The sequence below is a fragment of the Podarcis filfolensis genome, assembly GCF_964270895.1.
Source record: "Podarcis filfolensis genome assembly, chromosome: Z".
Taxonomy (NCBI): domain Eukaryota; kingdom Metazoa; phylum Chordata; class Lepidosauria; order Squamata; family Lacertidae; genus Podarcis; species Podarcis filfolensis.
Window position 1 is genome coordinate 10,683,651 of NC_139617.1, and position 18,570 is coordinate 10,702,220.

Below are 18,570 nucleotides of genomic sequence, written 5' to 3' on the forward strand. Positions count from 1 at the left end.
TACTCGCACACCTCTCTTTGTCCGCTGCCTAGGGCAGAATCAAAAGAGTTGGAAGGGACCACAAGGGTCATCAAATACAACGCTCTGAAATGCAGGAATTTCGTGCCCTATGTGAGCCCAACAACCCCACAAGCTCCAACTTCTACTTTTGGTTAAGTATGTATTTTTATTTGGGGTAGGCATCTCCCCCCACCCCCTGCTACACCCCTGTACACAGCCAAAGGAAACTGGAAACAGCATCAACATCAAAGAGTCTAAAAGCCTAACAGGTTTTATTACAGAAGGTTGAGTCCATTTCAACAGATGCATGAAATGTAAGTCTCAGTTGCAGCTGCAGATGCGTTTGCTCTGTTGAGATAGAAAATGTTGCGAACAGCAGGGGCCATAGCCATGAAATACAAGAAGTACAATCTGTGACAATTTCTTTGTAAAGCTTAAAGATAAGCCAAGTGACCCTTCATTAACAGCTTATCTTAAGCTTTACATAAAGAAATCACATACTGTATTTGTTGCATTTTGTGGCCAAGTGTTTCCCCTGTTTACAGTTTGTTTTTCTCTTTACTCATGCACATGATACTGAACATTTATATAGGCTCTTTCAAGCATTCAAAGCATTCCACATTCCAGCCCTTACAAAGTAAATCAGTATACTATTCTCTGTGTTGGAAAGGCACCAAGAGAGTAGTTTGCCAAAGTCCACCTGATGAGTTTGGGAGGAGGTGACATTCAAACCAAGGACTTGCCAGTTTCTAGTTGTTGTGAAATTGTGTTGTATTTTTGCACACATGTCCTGCATGCAAGCTTCCCACAGGCATTCTGGCTGGCTACTCTGAGAACAGGACCAGACTGGACACTGGCATGAAATATCTCAAAACAGTGAGCAACCTTCAGTTCTCCAGAACCCTTCATGAGGCAGGATGTTAAGCAAAGTGAGAGCAGAGGTAAGGGAAGACATGGGAAAGCTGGTTTGAGGTGGCCACAAATCTTCATTTGGTCACAGTCTTACAGTGGAGCATAGGAAGAGATCAGAACTGGATCAGTCTCAACTAGGTGCTCTGCGAGTAACACTCTCCACCTATTAACTGTAGACACAGGACTGCACTGTGCATACCACAGGCACCATATGTGAAGGGCACTCATATTGGAATCCACAAACAACAGCACAATGGTGTTGACCTTTAAAGCCCTAAATGGCTTCAGTGCTTTATACCTAAAGGAGTATCTCCACTCCTATTGTTCAGCCTGGACACTGTGGTCCTTCTGGCAGTGCAAGAAGTGAAGTTACAGGGAACCAGGCAGTGGACCTTCTTGGTAGTGGTGCCCATCATGTGGAACACCCTCCCATCAGATTTCAAAGAGATGAACAATTATATGACCTCCCGTAGACATCTAAAGGCAGCCCTGTATCAGGATGCTTTTAATGTGTGATTTTCTGCTGTGTTCTTTTTATATCTTTTGTTGAAGCTGCCCAGAGTGGCTGGGACAACCCAGACAGATGGGAAGGGTACAAAAAAATAAATCTATCATCATCATTAAACTTATTCTCATGGAACTCTCCATGTAGGCACACTCCCTTTCCACCTTTCACAAAAAATTAAAGCCTTAAAAAAAAGAAGCTGGCTTTTAAGGAGTGATCTGTAGTTTTCAGGAGATTTGTATTAGTGTTTTATCTTGCTGATGTATTAGTGTCCTGTTATTGAGCCTGTCAAAGTGAGCATGTAATTTAAGTGTTTCCTTTTTTAATAATGTATTTCCATGTTTTTCTTGCAGGTTGCTTTATCATTGTCATGCAAAAGTGGGATGAAAATATTAATCAAACCTTTAATAAACCATATTTGTGGTTTGTATTGGGAGGGGAGCTGAGGGAGATCACTTGGAGAATGAACTGTTGAATGGAGCTTGAAGAGGGTTGTGGGGAGAATTTGGTTGCCAGTTGGAAGCAAGAGAGGGATGCCCATTTGTAAAAAGGTAAAGGGACCCCTGACCATTAGGTCCAGTCATGGCCAACTCGGGTTGCAGCGCTCATCTCGCTTTATTGGCGGAGGGAGCCAGCGTACAGCTTCCAGATCATGTGGCCAGCATGACTAAGCCGCTTCTGGTGAACCAGAGTCGCTGTTTACCTTGCCACCAGAGCGGTACCTATTTATCTACTTGCAGTTTGATGTGCTTTCAAACTGCTAGGTTGGCAGGAGCAGGGACCGAGCAACGGGAGCTCACCCTGTTGTGGGGATTCAGACTGCCAACCTTCTGATCAGCAAGTCCTAGGCTCTGTGGTTTAACCCACAGCACCACCATTGTATCCCTTTGTGCCCATTTGTATCTGGGACCAATTCAAGGTGCTCACATTATTGCTTAAAGCCCCAAATGACCAAAGTCCCAAATATCTGAAAGGCCATTTCCATCCCTACTGACCTTCTCAGGTGTTGGGGAATTGTGTCCTAGGAGAGGGTTTTCTCTGTGGCAGCCACCAAATTGTGGAATGCCTTCCCTACAGAGGTGTGACTAGCACCTTCACCAAACAGCTTCACCCAAGATGCACCTCTTTATCCTAGTCTTGGGCCATTAAGGTACTTTTTTTCCTGGGACTCACCTCTATAAGCTGAAGTTATATAGACCCCAACCCATTTGGAGCAGTTTCATGTGTTTTACCTTGGTAGTGGTTTTATTTTGTTTTTTTAAAATAAGTGCACATTCTATTGCTGTAACCTACCCAGGCCCCTTATGGTGAGGGGCAGGTAAGAAATCTTATAAAATAAATAGGAATTAGCTAAGTGCTAATGGGTTCAGCACAATAAGCAACTCCTTAGCAATGCATGCTTCCTTAGAAGTCATTGGGACTTACCTTTGCAAGTGATGTGTTTAGGATTGCAACATCAGTTTCATTTAGGAATAAACGGGTCACACGCTACCCCTAGTGGATATCTCAAGAAATGCTTAGGAGAAGATGCAGACTGGAAAAGATACTGCTTTTATCTTCCCTACAGTTAATGAGAAGCAGATTTTTAAAGTTCACATCTGCCTACCGGGCAGCATAAGGGAAAACTGAATGCTTGTATTCTGTTTGGTCACCCTAAACTGACCTAAAAATCATTGATTTTAACATACTTTATGTCTCTCATTTGCAAGAACCAATACGGTAATAATATTCTAGACCACAGTGTTGCAACTTCCATTGAGAAAGCTGTGTTGGCTGGTTGCTGCAGAACCTAAGATTCTTGTGATATCGGAAAGCTGCAGTCTTATAAAGCTTAATAATAATAATAATTTATTATTTATACCCTGCCCATCTGGCTGGGTTTCCCCAGCCACTCTGGGCGGCTTCCAACAAAATATTAAAATACAATAGTTTGTTAAACATTAAAAACTTTCCTAAACAGGGCTGCCTTCAGATGTCTTCTAAAAGTCTGGTACGGTAGTTGTTTCTCTCTTTGACATCTGGTGGGAGGGCGTTCCACAGGACGGGTGCCACTACTGAGAAGGCACTCTGCCTAGTTCCCTGTAACTTGGCTTCTCCCAGTGAGGGAACCACCAGAAGGCCCTCGGCGCTGGACCTCAGAACAATGGGGGTGGAGAAGCTCCTTCAGGTATACTGGACCGAGGCCATTTAGGGCTTTAAAGGTCAGCACTAACACTTTGAATTGTGCTTGGAAATGTACTGGGAGCCAATAGTAAACAGCTGCCCTGGATACAGAATTGACCTGCACCTCCATGGACAGCTGTGAGTCCAAAATGACTCCCAGGCTGCGCACCTGGTCCTTCAGGGGCACAGTTACCCCATTCAGGACCAGGGAGTCCTCCACACCTGCCCGCCTCCTATCCCCCCGAAACAGTACAGTGATACCTCTGGATACAAACGGGATCCGTTCCAGAGCCCCGTTCGCATCCAGAAGCAAACGCAACCCGCATCTGCGCAGGTCACGATTTGCCGCTTCTGCGCGTGCGCTTGATGTCATTTTGACCGTCTGTGCATGCGCGAGCGGCGAAACCCTGAAGTAACGCATTCTGTTACTTCTGGATTGCCATGGAGCACAACCGGAAAGTGCTGAACCTGAAGCAACTTCAACCCGAGGTATGACTGTACTTCTGTCTTGTCAGGATTCAACCTCAATCCATTAACCACCATCCATCCTTCAACCCCCTCCAGACACACAGGATCTTCACCACCTTCACTGGTTCTGATTTAAAAGAGAGGTAGAGCTGGGTATCACCCGCATACTGATGAATGCCCAGCCCAAACCCCCTGATGATCTCTCCCAGCGGCTGCATGTAGATGTTGAAAAGCATGGGGGAGAGGACAGAACCCTGGGGCACCCCACAAGTGAGAGCCCAGGGGTCTGAACACTCATCCCCCCCAACCCTCCCCCACCAACACAGCACAGGAGGAAGGAGCGAAATCACTGTATAACAGTGCCCCCAGCTCCCGGTCTCTCTAGACAGTCCAGAAGGATGTTATGGTCGATGGTATCCAAAGGCGCTGAGAGATCCAGCAGAACTAGAAAACAGCTCTCACCTTTGTCCCTAACCCACCGGAGATCATCGACCAGTGCAACCAAGGCAGTTTCAGTCCCATGATGAGGCCTGAATCCTGACTGGAAGGGATCCAAATGGTCCGCATCCTCCAGGCATGCCTGGAGTTGTTCAGCAACCACTCGCTCAATCACCTTGCCCAAGAATGGAAGATTTGAGACTGGGTGATAGTTGGCCATTGTGGCCGCATCTAAAGATGGTTTTTTAAGAAGTGGTTGGATGACCGCCTCTTTCTGCAGGTCTGGGAAGGCTCCCTCACAGAGAGAAGCATTCACCACCCTGCAAAGCCCATCGCCCACCCCTTCCCAGCTAGCTTTTATAAGCCAGGATAGGCAAGGATCAAGGAGACGGTGGTTGGTTTCACTCATCCAAGCAGCCTGTCCACATCCTCAGAGGTAGCAGATTAGAACTGATAGCATATTAACTATTGAGATAGTTAGCAGTTGGCAGAGCATGAGATTCTTAAGCTGAGAATCACGGATATGAACCCCACACTGGGCAAAAAAAATCCTTAATTGCAGTGTGTTGGATTACATGACCCTCATAGTCCCTTCTAACTCTACAATTCTATGATTCTATGTTAAGTATATTGTTGTTATTAGTTTAGCAATCTCCATTACATGTATTACACATCCTCCTCAAGCAGAACTGGTTTCCTGCATTAACAGCAGGCAGAATTGATTTGCAGTGGTGCAAAAACTCTGCCCCACCAGACCTACCTAAGCCCAGCATGGGGCCTAACTTGGCCCACAAGGCAGTCTCCCTCCCAAATATACCCACCAGCCCCACACCTAAAATCAGGTAAGCACCATGGCTCAGTAGTAGAGCACCTGTCTTGCATGCAGCTGGCCCAAGGTTCAGTCCTCCAGCATCTCCAGGTAGGCCTGGGACTATTCCCTGACTGAAGCCCCTGACAGCTGCTGCCGGTCAGTGTAGATAATACTGTGTTTGGTGGACCAATGTTCTGACTCAGTATATAAAGCAGCTTCCTATGTGTCACGTGTGGTGCCAGGTGTGGAGCAGGTAAAGACATGTCTGCCAAAGGACACTCCTGATTGTTCTTTGTTTGGCCACTGTCAAACAGCTGATCAGGAAGGGATTAGCTGCACTAGGAAGTCCCCCACTGAGAATTGCTGGCCCCCATCTGCGCTATATAGTTTAAAGTAGTGTGATAAAGTAGGGTGCTCACTGGAAGGACAGATCGTGAAGCTGAGGCTCCAATACTTTGGCCACCTCATGAGAAGAGAAGACTCCCTGGAAAAGACCCTGATGTTGGGAAAGATGGAGGGCACAAGGAGAAGGGGACGACAGAGGATGAGATGGCAGGACAGTGTTCTCGAAGCCACCAGCATGAGTTTGACCAAACTGCGGGAGGCAGTGGAAGACAGGAGTGCCTGGCGTGCTCCGGTCCAGGGGGTCACGAAGAGTCGGACACGACTAAACGACTAAACAACAACAGTGTGATAAAAGTAGGCTTCCCCCAAAGAATTCTGGGAGCTGAAGTTTAGGACATAGTGTACTGCTGAGAGTTGCCAGGAGACCCCCTGTTGCTAGGAGACCCACTCATTCACAGAGTGGTTTCACAATCCTTCTTTCCCAGGGAACTCTGGGATTTGCAGCTCTGGGAGGGGAATTGCCTCCCAACAACTCAGCGCCCTGAGCAAAATGCAGTATCCATGATTCTTGTTCGGAAGCCGTGGCTGCTTAAAGTGGTACCACGCTGCTTTAAAAATGCATAGTGCAGATCGACTCTCCGGAACCATAGAACGAATCGCGGACTGTAGACTAGATAGGTAACCAAAAACCTAAACGGTTTTTAAGGTGCCAGTCCATTTGGGAGCCGCTGTCCCTGGATAGGGGCAGGCTTTGGGCATCTTTGGTTTCCAGCGAGAAGTCAAAATTTGGCGCCCCCAAACGGATCTTCTCAGTTATGGGTCTGTTCAATTTTGCGGCGCCCTGTGCGGAAGAACCATCCGCACCGCCCTAAATCCGACTTCTGCAACTCCGCAGAAAGGGGAGATGTATAGCTGCGTCCGGCGACCACCACTCTTTTGCTTCTCCCGGAATAAAAGATCGCTGGCTGTTTAAGTTTCTCGCCATGCGGAAGAACGCAGTCAGCATCACATGCGGCGGCTTAATCTATCCCAGCCAATAGGTCGAGAGCAAAGGTCACGCTGTTGCTTTTCTGCAGCGCTTCGAAACTCACCGATGGCAAACTTTGCACAAAGGAACTCCGGAGAGGCGCTGGCTGGAGACTGCGCTGAGACGCGGAAGGAACACAAGGCTCAGAAGGGGAGGAGGAGCCCCGAGGGCGGCTGCGCCTCTGCAAGGTGCCCCAGCGGCTTCCAAGCTGGGAAAGGCCTGGGGAGCACCTGGTCCGAGCCGCTGCCCCCCGCCACCCTGCAGGTACGCTTGGAAAAGGTAAAATGAAAAGCGTTGGGAACTTCCCCGCCCTTCCCAAACTGCTTCCTCATCCTTTACTGGAATAGCTAGGACTTCCTAGGGGGATTTCTTTTTCAGAAGCCCCAAAAAGAAAGCGTACAGGTGTCTAAACGTCAGCACCCGGGGAAGGTAGTTCGAAGGCTAAGTGGAACATGAGACGGTGGTTTTTCATGCGAGACGCCGGATCATTCTCGCGCTACGCTGAAGTCAGGGCTTTCGTCGCAGCGTCTCAGAGTTCATTTTACAGACGGTCGCGTAAGGGTATGAACTTCAGAAAGTTGCCCCTTGGGATTCCCCAGAAAAACTCGGGAAAAGCCATCCTTTCCAGTCTTTGGGAAATGCTACTACTATTGACAAGGGTCATAATAAGGGTAGCGCCGATTCGGGGTATACAAGAGGGTACCCAGCATAGGGCACAGGAGGTGCGTGCGTGCGTGCCCCGAGATCTACCTGCGGGGGAGGCATCCTCATGGTCGGAGCTGCTGCAGCTGCGGGCGTCTTTGCTTCCTCCTCCTCCTCCTCCCCTCCCCTCACCTCCCCCGGTCCCTGCTGCAGACAAGAGATTCGCTTTCCCGGACGAGGCGCAGGTGGCACTTGGGGGAGGGAAGCTGCAGCCGGGTCACAATCCTGCGGGCGCTTCCAGATTCGAGGGTCACAGTGGAGACGAGCTGGCTCATGCACCCTGAGTGCGCAGTGGCGTGGGGTGTGTGTGTGTGTGTGTGTGTGTGGATTTTGTCCTCACTCATGGTGCCATATTACCCAAGTTCGCCTCTGATAAGGGTTGCCAAGCATTTTGAACACAATGATAACTACTATTAATATAAATGCTACATATCAATTCATCCACGTGTAATTCCTACTTCAGAAGTACAGTAGATTCAGTTTAAAGCATGGCTTTCTCCCACTTTTTATCCTGCAGTCACAACATTCCTAGGTAGAAATGAACAGCTTGAGGGGATCAAAAGCATTATGTTGTATGTTCATTACATGGGTGAACATTGCACCTGCTCTGCCTGCATGTTGCTGAATCTACACCTAAGACATTCAAGCTCAATTTGCGTGTTGGGGTCATGCCCAGAGCATATGAAATAAGAACAAAGGATGGTGCACTTGAGTAGGTGCAGAGAGCATTTATTTCACCATTGAATCATAATAGCTTGTGTTTGGACTGTCGGTGTGCCACTATGCATTAGCACAGTGCAGCAAGAGAGAGCCAAGAGGTCTGAATTTAGGCCATTTACACATAAGTAGCCATAGGCAAACCAATATACTTGAGCTTAAAAGGTAAAGGGACCCCTGACCATTAGGTCCAGTTGTGACCGACTCTGAGGTTGCGGCGCTTATCTCGCTTTATTGGCTGAGGGAGCCGGCGTACAGCTTCTGGGTCATGTGGCCAGCAGGACTAAGCCGCTTCTGGCAAACCAGAGCAGCGCACGGAAGCGCCGTTTACCTACCCCCCGGAGCAGTACCTATTTATCTACTTGCGCTTTGACATGCTTTCGAACTGCTAGGTTGGCAGGAGCAGGGACCGAGCAACGGGATCTCACCCGTCACAGGGATTCGAACCACCAACCTTCTGATCAGCAAGCCCTAGGCTCTGTGGTTTAACCACATATTACAGCTTAGTTAGCTGTAATATGGAAACAATTAAAGCAGGCAATCTGGTTCTGTCTCTTGGGTGTTATGTTGGAGGAGTAAGACAAGTGGGAGGCTCTAAGGGCTGCTTTTCTTAGCTACCATAAAGTTATGTCTGTGTGAGTTATTACTGATCAGGAGGAGCTGCTTTAAAAGAACAGCAGCCTACTTTACAGGGCTGTTGCAAGGATAGCTAAAATAAGGGCTGCCCAAACAGAGGGCATTTGCATGTGGAGACTTGAGTTCCAGAATCTTGCTGATGCCCCCCAACAGTAAAATAATCCTGAAAGTTGCTATGTTGGCTGAGGAAAGAAGTCACAGATCAATAATCCCAGTTTATCCAAACTACGGTGGAAAGGGAACAGAGGAGAGACAACTGTGTTTGCATTTCGGAGCTTATTTAACACTTTTGACAATCGGAAAAGAAGTGTCAGAAGCCTATTTAAAAAAATACTTTAAAATCAGAGCAGAATTTGCCAAAGTGTTTGCCAGAGGGTGCTGGTGCTGCCAGGTCATTTCCTTCTGCTGAAATTAGGTCTGAAATCAATAGAATAGGTGAGAGGGTGTGTGGGGTATGTGTGCAGGTGTGCCCAGGGCCCAAAAGGTTGGGCAACCCCTTGAAAAAGATGTTTGTTTCACATTGTATGCCAGTGTACCTCTCAAAATGTGTCTCAACAACACCAAGCAAAAGGAAACTTCAATTCATCTCTGGAGGAAAATAAGTGGGTGTTGTTCCTTTTGGCTCTGGAATATTTAACCTGTGTATGTCTCTGACAAACAGGTTTTAGATCCCCAGAGTTCCCTGAGAGGAGGAATTGATTATTGAACCACTCTGGAATTGTAGCTCTACGAGGGGGAATAGAGGCTCTCCTATGCACTCCCATAGCCCTTAATGAATATACACTTTCCATCATTCTTTGGGGGAAATCCATGGCTGTTAAAAGTGGTACAATAATGCTTTCAATGTATAGTGCAGATTGAGCCAATGACAGTGTCTCACCAGTATGACAATATTTCACGGTGTTTGACTTACAGAAACAGTCAAATTTCAAATAACTCTATATATGATGAATAAGCACACATCCCACCAGGGAATGGCATAATAAAATCTGAGCCATCCTAACTCAGTTCAGAATTATTTCTCTAAACACCCTGATCATTTATTGGAAAAATAGTTCTCATTGTTAGCATGCTTGGGCTCTTTCTTGAAAGTGGTCTCCAGAACCACCAGAGTCTATTTTATGCTCCATTGAAAAGACACAGTGTATATCTAACAGCAAGCACTCATCTATACAGTGCACAGTATATGAGATATTTTCACTACCAAGTATTGAATGCTCTGCAAATGCACACCCGCCCATGAACATATTATAAAGTAAAAAGCAAAATGGAACGAAAAGTTAAAAAATGTGAAGTAGAGAAAGCTTTACTTTGACAAAGGCTGCATTCCTATCCGCACTTATTCAGAGGGTCTTCTGAATAAGGTCATTCAGTGAGACTTACTTCTGAAAAGACATGCACTGGACTTCACTGTTAATTAGAACTGGCTGTGATAAATTTTGCACTTTGTCTTGCACTTAGCACAGTCTAATCTAATTAAGTCCTAATCTTAATTAAGTACACCCAGTGCCTCCTGCACTCTATCTTAATACAAACTGCAGGTTTGCAGCACAACTCCCCTCTATCCCCTGTTTGTCTTACAGACCAGCCTAAAGAGGAGTTCTGGAGTCTGGACTACATGCAATTTTGCTCACTAATCTGTCACACTTTAGTTGGTTCTAATGAATGAAGAACTTCCTGTGCTGCTGGGTTGTTTTTCTTCAAATGACCCAATCTTGCCGCCAACCATTGTTGTGAGTTTCAAAAACCTTATTGTGTAGAGGCGACAGTGGAGCAATAGAAATCTGCACTATACATTTAAAGCAGTGGCACTTTAAATAGTCATGCTTCCCCCCCCCCAAGGAATCCTGGGAAATGTAGTTTGTTAAGCGTGCTGAAAGTTGTTAGGTGACTCACTTAATTCCTTCACAGAACTACAGTTCTCAGAGTGGTTTAACAGTCAATCCCTCTTCCCAGCTAGCTATACTGATTGTAGGAATAGGGGTCTCCTACAGCGGTTCGAATCCCCGCGGTGGGGTGCGCTCCCGTCGTTCGGTCCCAGCGCCTGCCAACCTAGCAGTTCGAAAGCACCCCCGGGTGCAAGTAAATAAATAGGGACCGCTTACCAGCGGGAAGGTAAACGGCGTTCCGTGTGCTGCGCTGGATCACCAGATGCAGCTTGTCACGCTGGCCACGTGACCCGGAAGTGTCTGCAGACAGCGCTGGCTCCCGGCCTATAGAGTGAGATGAGCGCACAACCCTAGAGTCTGGCAAGACTGGCCCGTACGGGCAGGGGTACCTTTACCTTTACCTTTATCAACCTTCGGTACCCATAACAAACTATCCCTCTGTGCTGCAGGTATGCATACAACCTTAAAGACCATTGCTTAACAATGGCAGTGTAGACTTGCAGTGGAGCCCTAACCTTCTCTGGCCAGACGGTTGCCGCTTGCAGTTGTCAGTTTCGCAATAAGTGTTTTCTTCCTCCTTTGTAACAAAACTAAAGTTTCTGTTCCCCTTTGCATGCAGAATCAGGAAGCCCTGCAGCACTGAGACCTCAGGAGGAGCTTCCTTTTTATCTACACAGGAAAGCAACACACTGAACATGTGGCTCTTCCAGAAACTGACAGTGACTTAACGGGAGAGTCAGGAAGAACCCAGGGACTTTTGGGGATCGGTGCACCCTGGAGGAGACGACATGGCAGAAAAACAAAGGGAAGATGGCTTGGAAGAGGGACAACAGGTGCTTCCAGGTTTTAAGCCATGCATGCAGGAAGACGCCACCCGTGCTCGGCCGCAGACTGCTGTTGGCAGCGAGTCTCCCAGGCCCAGCAGCCGGGCTGAAAGCTTAATTCTCCGACGAGGACAGTTGTTGTCCAACTTCAGCAGAAGCATGAACAGGTCAAGCAGGCGTTCGGGGAACTGGGCAACGGGGGTGGACACAGCCAGACTATCAATGGGTTATGGTAGCACAAGAAGGAAGGGACTGAAGGATAAGCTCTTCCAAAGCAGCCAGGCCAAACCCATGTGGGTGACAGCTTCCCATCAGGAGAGCGTTGTGCTGGACACCCAACCAGATCAGGAACCTCTCATGGATGGGAACAATGATGACTTGTCCTTAGCTCTGGATCCAGTGGAGCACGAGTGGATGTTGACTGTCGCCCAAGGAGACGCAGAGAGCATCCTCAACTTACTGACCAAGGACCCCAGCCTTCTCTCCAGGAGAGACTTTGTGACAGGCTTCTCTGTCCTCCACTGGCTGGCCAAACATGGCCGCCATGAAGACTTGATTGAGGTGATTTCTTTTGCGGAAAGGAATTGCTACCCATTTGATGTCAACATGCCCTCAGCCAGTGGCAGACTAACCCCTTTGCACCTAGCCGCCCTCCAAGGCCATGAGATGGTCATCAAAGTGCTGGTGGGAGCCTACGGAGCCAATACAAGCCTTCGGGACCACAACGGCCGCAAGGCGTGGCAGTACCTCCGAGAAGATGCTTCCAGAGAGTTAAAGGAGCTCTCGGGGGCTTGCGAGGAAGACCTGGCCCAGCTAGGAACTGGAAACGCCAACAACAACTGTGCTCCATCAGCGCAAGGTGGAATTGGCATGTTCAAGGGGGACAGCAAGGAAGCCAGGGGCAGAAGACACAGCCAGAGGGCCACGCCCAGACTGTCTTATTTCAGGAACAAGTTCAGACAAGCCATTGCGTTCTTCCAAGAGCGTTAGATGCCTGCTCAGTGGTTGAGGCAGTTGGACTTGTTGGCTGTGAGTGGACTGTAATCAAAGCCATTAAATGAGAGGGTGGGACTGTAGAAGGAGGAAGCACTGGAGGTGGCTGTTGTGAGATTGAGATACTGTCGCCAGAGGGGGATAGCTTCAGCAAACCTGCCTGCGTTTGCTTTTTGGCCTCAGGTATGAGATCCAAGGCCTGAAATTCAGAAGGAAGGGGAGGGGAAGGGGTGACAAAGGGGATTGGTGTGACAAAGTGGGTAAGGCTAAGTTTGGGGAAACCCCTATTTGTCTCCTTGTTCCCCAGAAAGGAACCTGCAGATAGGGGAGGGGGTGACACAGTGGATTGGTGTGACAAAGTGGGTAAGACTAAGTTCGGGAAAGCCCCTATTGGTCTCCTTGTTTCCCAGAAAGGAACCTGCAGATAGGGGTGTGCGTGCAGTGTGCTGAAAGCAACTGTAATTCTGCACTAAGAAAAATAAATTCTGCAACCTGTGCAAGGTTTGCTCCTGTGGAAAAAACCTGCGTATTTTTCTCTTCTTTCTTTCATATTCCCAGAAAGAGAATAGGGTTTGCTAACAGCTCTCAGCACTCTCAGGACCCTAGCTTATTCCCACATTGCAGGGGGGTTGGACTAGAGCAGGGGTCAGCAAACTTTTTCAGCAGGGGGCCGGTCCACTGTCCCTCAGACCTTGTGGGGGGCCAGACTATATTTTGGGGAAAAAATGAATGAATTCCTATGCCCCACAAATAACCCAGAGATGCATTTTGAATAAAAGGACACATTCTACTCATGTAAAAACACGCTGATTCCCAGACCGTCCATGGGCCGCCTTTAGAAGGCGATTGGGCCGGATGCGGCCCCCAGGCCTTAGTTTGCCTACCCATGGACTAGATCCCTGGAGCCCTTTCCATATCTACTGTTCTGATTCCCCACCCCTGGTGTAGTTTTAGCTTAACCAACAGTAAGTGGGAATAACTTTCAGGGTGACTCCAGAGGATCATTCTCTGTTTCAAATAAAGGACTGGGGTGTTGGAGTCGGGGAATCCTAGCCAATTTGAAGGCTGTTTGTCTCCATCAGAAATAAGGGGGCACATAAACCTCCTCTCAGAACTTGACAAGAACCAACTTTGAGATGTTTACATGTGTATGTAAAAAAAAAAGGACCATTCAGGCTTCCAGCACTACACAGCTTATGAAGGGGGTGATGGATAGAGAACCAAACTAGGGAGACCTGCAACAAAATGCAGTATGGTGTGCTCCTATGTGCATCTGCAGCCAGCCACACCCACTTTCAGTATACTCCCTTACAGTCCCTACTTCCCAACACTTTCTCTACATTGTGGCCACAGAGCTCTGTCACCATTAGGAAATTGGGCTTTATTCTGGAGATCAGTTGGCCCAGCTCTGTGATGTCTGAAGCATCGGCTGCATCATCTTCAAGCACTACATGGGCTTCACTTTGTTCCAGGTGAGTACTCCTCACAAGGTGAAGCAGAATTGTCTGTAGCAACAGTTCTCAAAACTCCTTCCCTCCCCAGCATGGACCACTTGAAAATTGTTTGGGAGTCTTCCTTAATAGGGACGCGGATGGCGCTGTGGGTTAAACCACAGAGCTTAGGACTTGCCGATCAGAAGGTCAGCGGTTCAAATCCCTGCAACGGGGTGAGCGCCCATTGCTCAGTCCCTGCTCCTGCCCACCTAGCAGTTTGAAAGCACGTCAAGGTGCAAGTAGATAAATAGGTACCACTCCGGCGGGAAGGTAAACGGAGTTTCCGTGCACTGCTCTGGTTTGCCAGAAGTGGCTTAGTCATGCTGGCCACATGACCTGGAAGCTGTACGCCGGTTCTCTCAGCCAATAAAGCGAGATGAGCGCCGCAACCCCAGAGTCGGCCACGACTGGACCTAATGGTCAGGGGTCCCTTTACCTTTACCTTTCTTCATAATTAAGAGCACGAGACTCTTAATCTCAGGGTTGTGAGTTCAAGCCCCACGTTGGGCAAAAAGATTCCTGCATTGCAGGGGGTTGGACTAGATGACCCTCATGGTCCCTTCCAACTCTATGATTCTATTAGCAACTTCAGTTGAGTGGATCCCTCCCTCTTTGAGTGCCGTTTTGGCTACATACGGATATGAACTCATAGATGAGTTTGCTAGTACATAGGAAATTACAGCAATTTGCTGTGGTCACCATGGCTGGAGCTGAAGGGAGTCTAGCAACATCAACCCCTCCTTAGTTGCCCTTACCTTAAATCCTAGCAGAATGCTAGGAGCTGGGCACATTCAGGCAGCTCAACCAGAAAGGAGAACTAATTTAATAATGAAAGGAACTTAACCCCTCACCTCAGGCAAATGTAACAGAATCAAGAAAAGTAATGGCAAGGGCACTAGACTGCTGCTGTTCACATTAAAAGGAAATAGTCCTTCACACAGCATATAGTTCAGCTATGGGAATTCGCTCCCACGGGAGGCAGTAAGGTAAAGGAAAAGGATTCAAGAACGGTTAAGTCCAGTCAAAGGCGACTATGGGGTTGCAGTGCTCATTAAGGCCAAGGGAGCTGGTGTTTCTCCACAGACAGATTTTTGGGTCATGTGGCCAGCATGACTAAACCGCTTCTGGCGCAACGAAACACCGTGACAAGCGCCAGAGTGCACAGAAACGCACTTTACCTTCCAGCCTATTTATCTACTTGCACTGGTGTGCTTTCGAACTGCTAGGTTGGCAGGAGCTGGGGCAGAGCAATGGGAGCTCACCCCATTGTGGGGATTCAGACAACCAAACTTCTGATCGTCAAGCCCAAGAGGCTCAGTGGTTTAGACCACAGCGCCAACTGCAGGAGGAAGTGGTGACCATCAACTTGGGTAGTTGACCACTGTGAGAACAGGATGCTGGACCTAGGTGAACTAGGTCAGTTTTTCCCTAACTTGGGTCCCCAGCTGTTTTTGGACTACAAATCCCCATCACCCCTGATAGCTAGGTATGATAGGAGTTGCAGTCCAAAAACAGCTGGAAACCCAAGTTTGGGAAATACTGAACTAGATGATCCAACATGACTCTTACATACTTATCCAAATGAACTAATAGCAATGTACACACCAGCTTGTATGTGTGGTTTAGTTGTTTTGGGAGCTGCATTCTTCCCAAAAGGATGTACCAGACAAACAAACCTTTGAGGGGCAGAGGGAAACAAGAGACTTGCCTCCAGTACCTATTTATTTTCAATGTAAGCACACTTCATCTGGAAGGCTCTCCGGGTCATACATTAATGCATTTAAATTTGCCCATTTTCCTGTTCTTCTGATCCGATAAGCCAGCACACATCTTTACAAACTGGAACTGGTTAACATCAGACTTTACTCCAAAGTCGGCTAGGAGATCTAGGCTGAAGAGGGAGCACATCATTATTTATCATTCTTCATCTTTAACTTTAACATTTAATTCTGTCAGAATTTAATTTATACATTTCCACCTACAATATGGCATATGTGATTTATTTAGGGCAGGGGTCAGCAAACTTACTGCACCTTGGGCCCGTGTCTCCAGTGCTGATCGTGTGGTGGGCTGGAGGGTGGGGGAGCGTGTGCCCATATGCGAGTGCACATGCTATTTCCGGGTCGGAGGAGCACCGGAAATAGCTTATGCGCATGTGCATGGGCCTCCTCTGACCTGGATGTGCACTGGAAATAACGCTTGCGCATGCACAAACCATGCTTGCACATGCGCACAAACTATTTTCGGAGTTCCTCCGACCCGGAGGTGGGCAGCCACGCAGCACCGGTAAAAGCGGGTGGCAGCAGCAGGGGTCACTGTGGGCCAGATAAACGAGTCCCTCGGGCCTTATCCGGCCCGTGGACCTTAGTTTGGGAACCCCTGATTTAGGTCCATCACGTTTGGAAGGTGGTATTCCATGCTGTGTCTCAAAGACCTTGTGTTTTGTTCCTTTGTTGTCATCATTGCTTTCTTTATACAGCTAAATCTCCTGGCACTGTAAATACAAAACTTACAAGCTCAACAGAAACCAGAAAGCTATTTCCTTGTACAGCAGCCTCTCCACTGTTTACTCTGCTTAACAGTACAGTATTGACAAGATGCATTGATTGCCTTCTGAGAACCTACAGAGTTCAACCAGCCTTTTTATTCTTTCTTCCCCTAAGTGCTATTTGAGAAATACAAAATAAGCTTTAATAGAATCCGGTTATGTTTTCTTTTAAAATATATTGAGCCAATCCAGGCAGGGTGGGGAGAGATAACTCCAGGGGTCAGCAAACTACGGCCTGGGGGCCGGATGCAGGCCCCTGGCTTGTAATTCTGACCCGCGGACTCTGCCACCTGCTTGGTCAGTCCGCACCCACTGCGGACGCCTCGCTGCACGGGGACTGACTTCCACGACGCTGGCACAGCTTCTGGGCGGGCAGCAACGCTGGCACGGCTTCGGATTGGCTGCAGGAAGCTTCTGCAGCCAATCCAAAGCCGCGATGTTTGGATTTGTATGCAAGGGAGGCAACGGCACAGAGCAGCATGGAGGCGGCGCTGACACCCCCAGCACCTGAGCGGCGTTTTCCCCATGGCGACAGTGTGCGCTTGGCAAGGGCCCCTGGCTTCCCCTTGGCCTCCTCCTCCTCTTCTGCCATTGCTGCTCCTGCTGCTTCTCCTCCTCCCCGATGCCGCTGCACCAGCCGCAACCCCTTTCCGGGTAGGTGGGATATGAGGAAGAGGCGCTGCTGCCATTGCAGGTAACTGGGCTTAGGCCTCAGGTGGGGGGCTGCTCTCCGTCTCCCCACGGCAAAGCGGAGGGGATGATCGTTGCAAGATTTGTGTGGCGCCTGCACGGAGCCAGTGATTATGCACGCAGAGACCTTGCCACAATATTGTGACCGTTGCGTGGTGCGCACTTACTCAGGAGTTGTTGTGCTTTGGTGGGATGTGATGTCAACTTAGCTTTTATGCAGAGGGCAGGCCCGCTGGAATGGACCCGGGTTAGGCATGGCCACTCATGTCAACGGGTTTACTCAGAGTAAAAAATAGGGGAGCGACTTCCGCATAAATATGCATTTTTAAAAAATATCCCGGCCACTGGCAAGTGTTTGAGGGACAGTGAACTGGCCCCCCGTTTAAAAAGTTTGAGGACCCATGGATAACTCCAGAGGCAATACTGTGAAGTCCCACTGGAGGTTTTAAAGAGTTTGGATTTGTAAATTACATCAACACCAAGAATATTACCAAGTGGAAAAACCATGAAGATTAAGTTACAGAAAGGTAGCCGTGTTGGTCTGCCATAGTCAAAACAAAAAAAATTTTTTTCTTTCCAGTAGCACCTTAAAGACCAACTAAGTTAGTTCTTGGTATGAGCTTTCGTGTGCATGCACAAGTGTGCATGCACACGAAAGCTCATACCAAGAACTAACTTAGTTGGTCTTTAAGGTGCTACTGGAAAGAAAAAATTTTTTTTTGTTTTGACCATGAAGATTAAGAAATGTTATTTCTGTGGCCAGATATTAAATTTCTGAGTGCATGCCTGTGAATGCATTATTTTGTGTGTGTGGATGTGTTCTCCATCAAAGTGAATTGGAAGCCTTAAAAAAAAGCCCTTATTAGAGCAGAGGTTGGGAAATTTTGGCTCTCCAGATCTTGCTGAATGACAACTCCCATCATCTGTGACCATTGGCCACAGGGCTGATGGAAGTTGTAGTTCAGCAGCACTCAGAAAGCTTTGTTTCCCATGCCTGAATTGGATCACCAGAATTTTGAGAGTACTTTCTTGTGTATCATATAAAGTATTTTATATAATTGCACATAAACCCCTCCCTCAGCTTGTCCTTGCAGCGTTCCTCTCAGATTCTCCCAAGAGTTTTGGGCAAGGGTTTGAAATTCACTGGTAGAGCACAGGTGTTGCACGCTAAAAGTTGTCTGGTTCAAGCTCACATCTAATCCATGGCTTTTCAAAACTCTTCCCTTTTTTTGGTTCTTTATTGGTTACATCTGAGGTGCTCTACCCCACCTCTACGCATTTCTGCCCCCATTTCCAGCTTTTGCTTGGTACTTCCTTAGCCAAAGCCTATGGCATTCCAATCCCACTTCCAGCCGTGGAGGACGGCGATTGTCACTGTGGGGTTTTTTGTTTTTTGGCCAGCTTGTTTC

General features: G+C 48.0%; 2 protein-coding genes across 4 annotated transcripts in view; one reads left to right on the top strand and one right to left on the bottom strand.

Moving 5' to 3' along the window:
* Positions 1-6,784, bottom strand: part of SEPTIN6 (septin 6) — a 54,413-nt gene extending 47,629 nt beyond the window's left edge. Inside the window, exon 1 of one of the 2 annotated variants that reach the window (XM_083595746.1) lies at positions 6,734-6,784. The gene's annotated coding sequence lies outside the window, so the exon portion shown is untranslated. The remainder of the gene's footprint in view (positions 1-6,733) is intronic. The other variant, XM_083595745.1, reaches the window with a different exon arrangement.
* Positions 6,785-6,811: 27 nt separating this feature from the next.
* Positions 6,812-12,951, top strand: SOWAHD (sosondowah ankyrin repeat domain family member D). Of its 2 annotated transcripts, none has more exons than XM_083595749.1 (2): positions 6,812-6,933; positions 11,233-12,951. In XM_083595749.1, the coding sequence occupies exon 2, from the start codon at positions 11,402-11,404 to the stop codon at positions 12,425-12,427; it is 1,026 nt and encodes a 341-aa protein (XP_083451875.1). In that variant the 5' UTR covers positions 6,812-6,933; positions 11,233-11,401; the 3' UTR covers positions 12,428-12,951. The 2 variants fall into 2 exon arrangements, with proteins under 2 accessions (XP_083451875.1, XP_083451874.1); XM_083595748.1 differs by having other exon boundaries at positions 6,826-6,948.
* Positions 12,952-18,570: the final 5,619 nt, after the last annotated feature.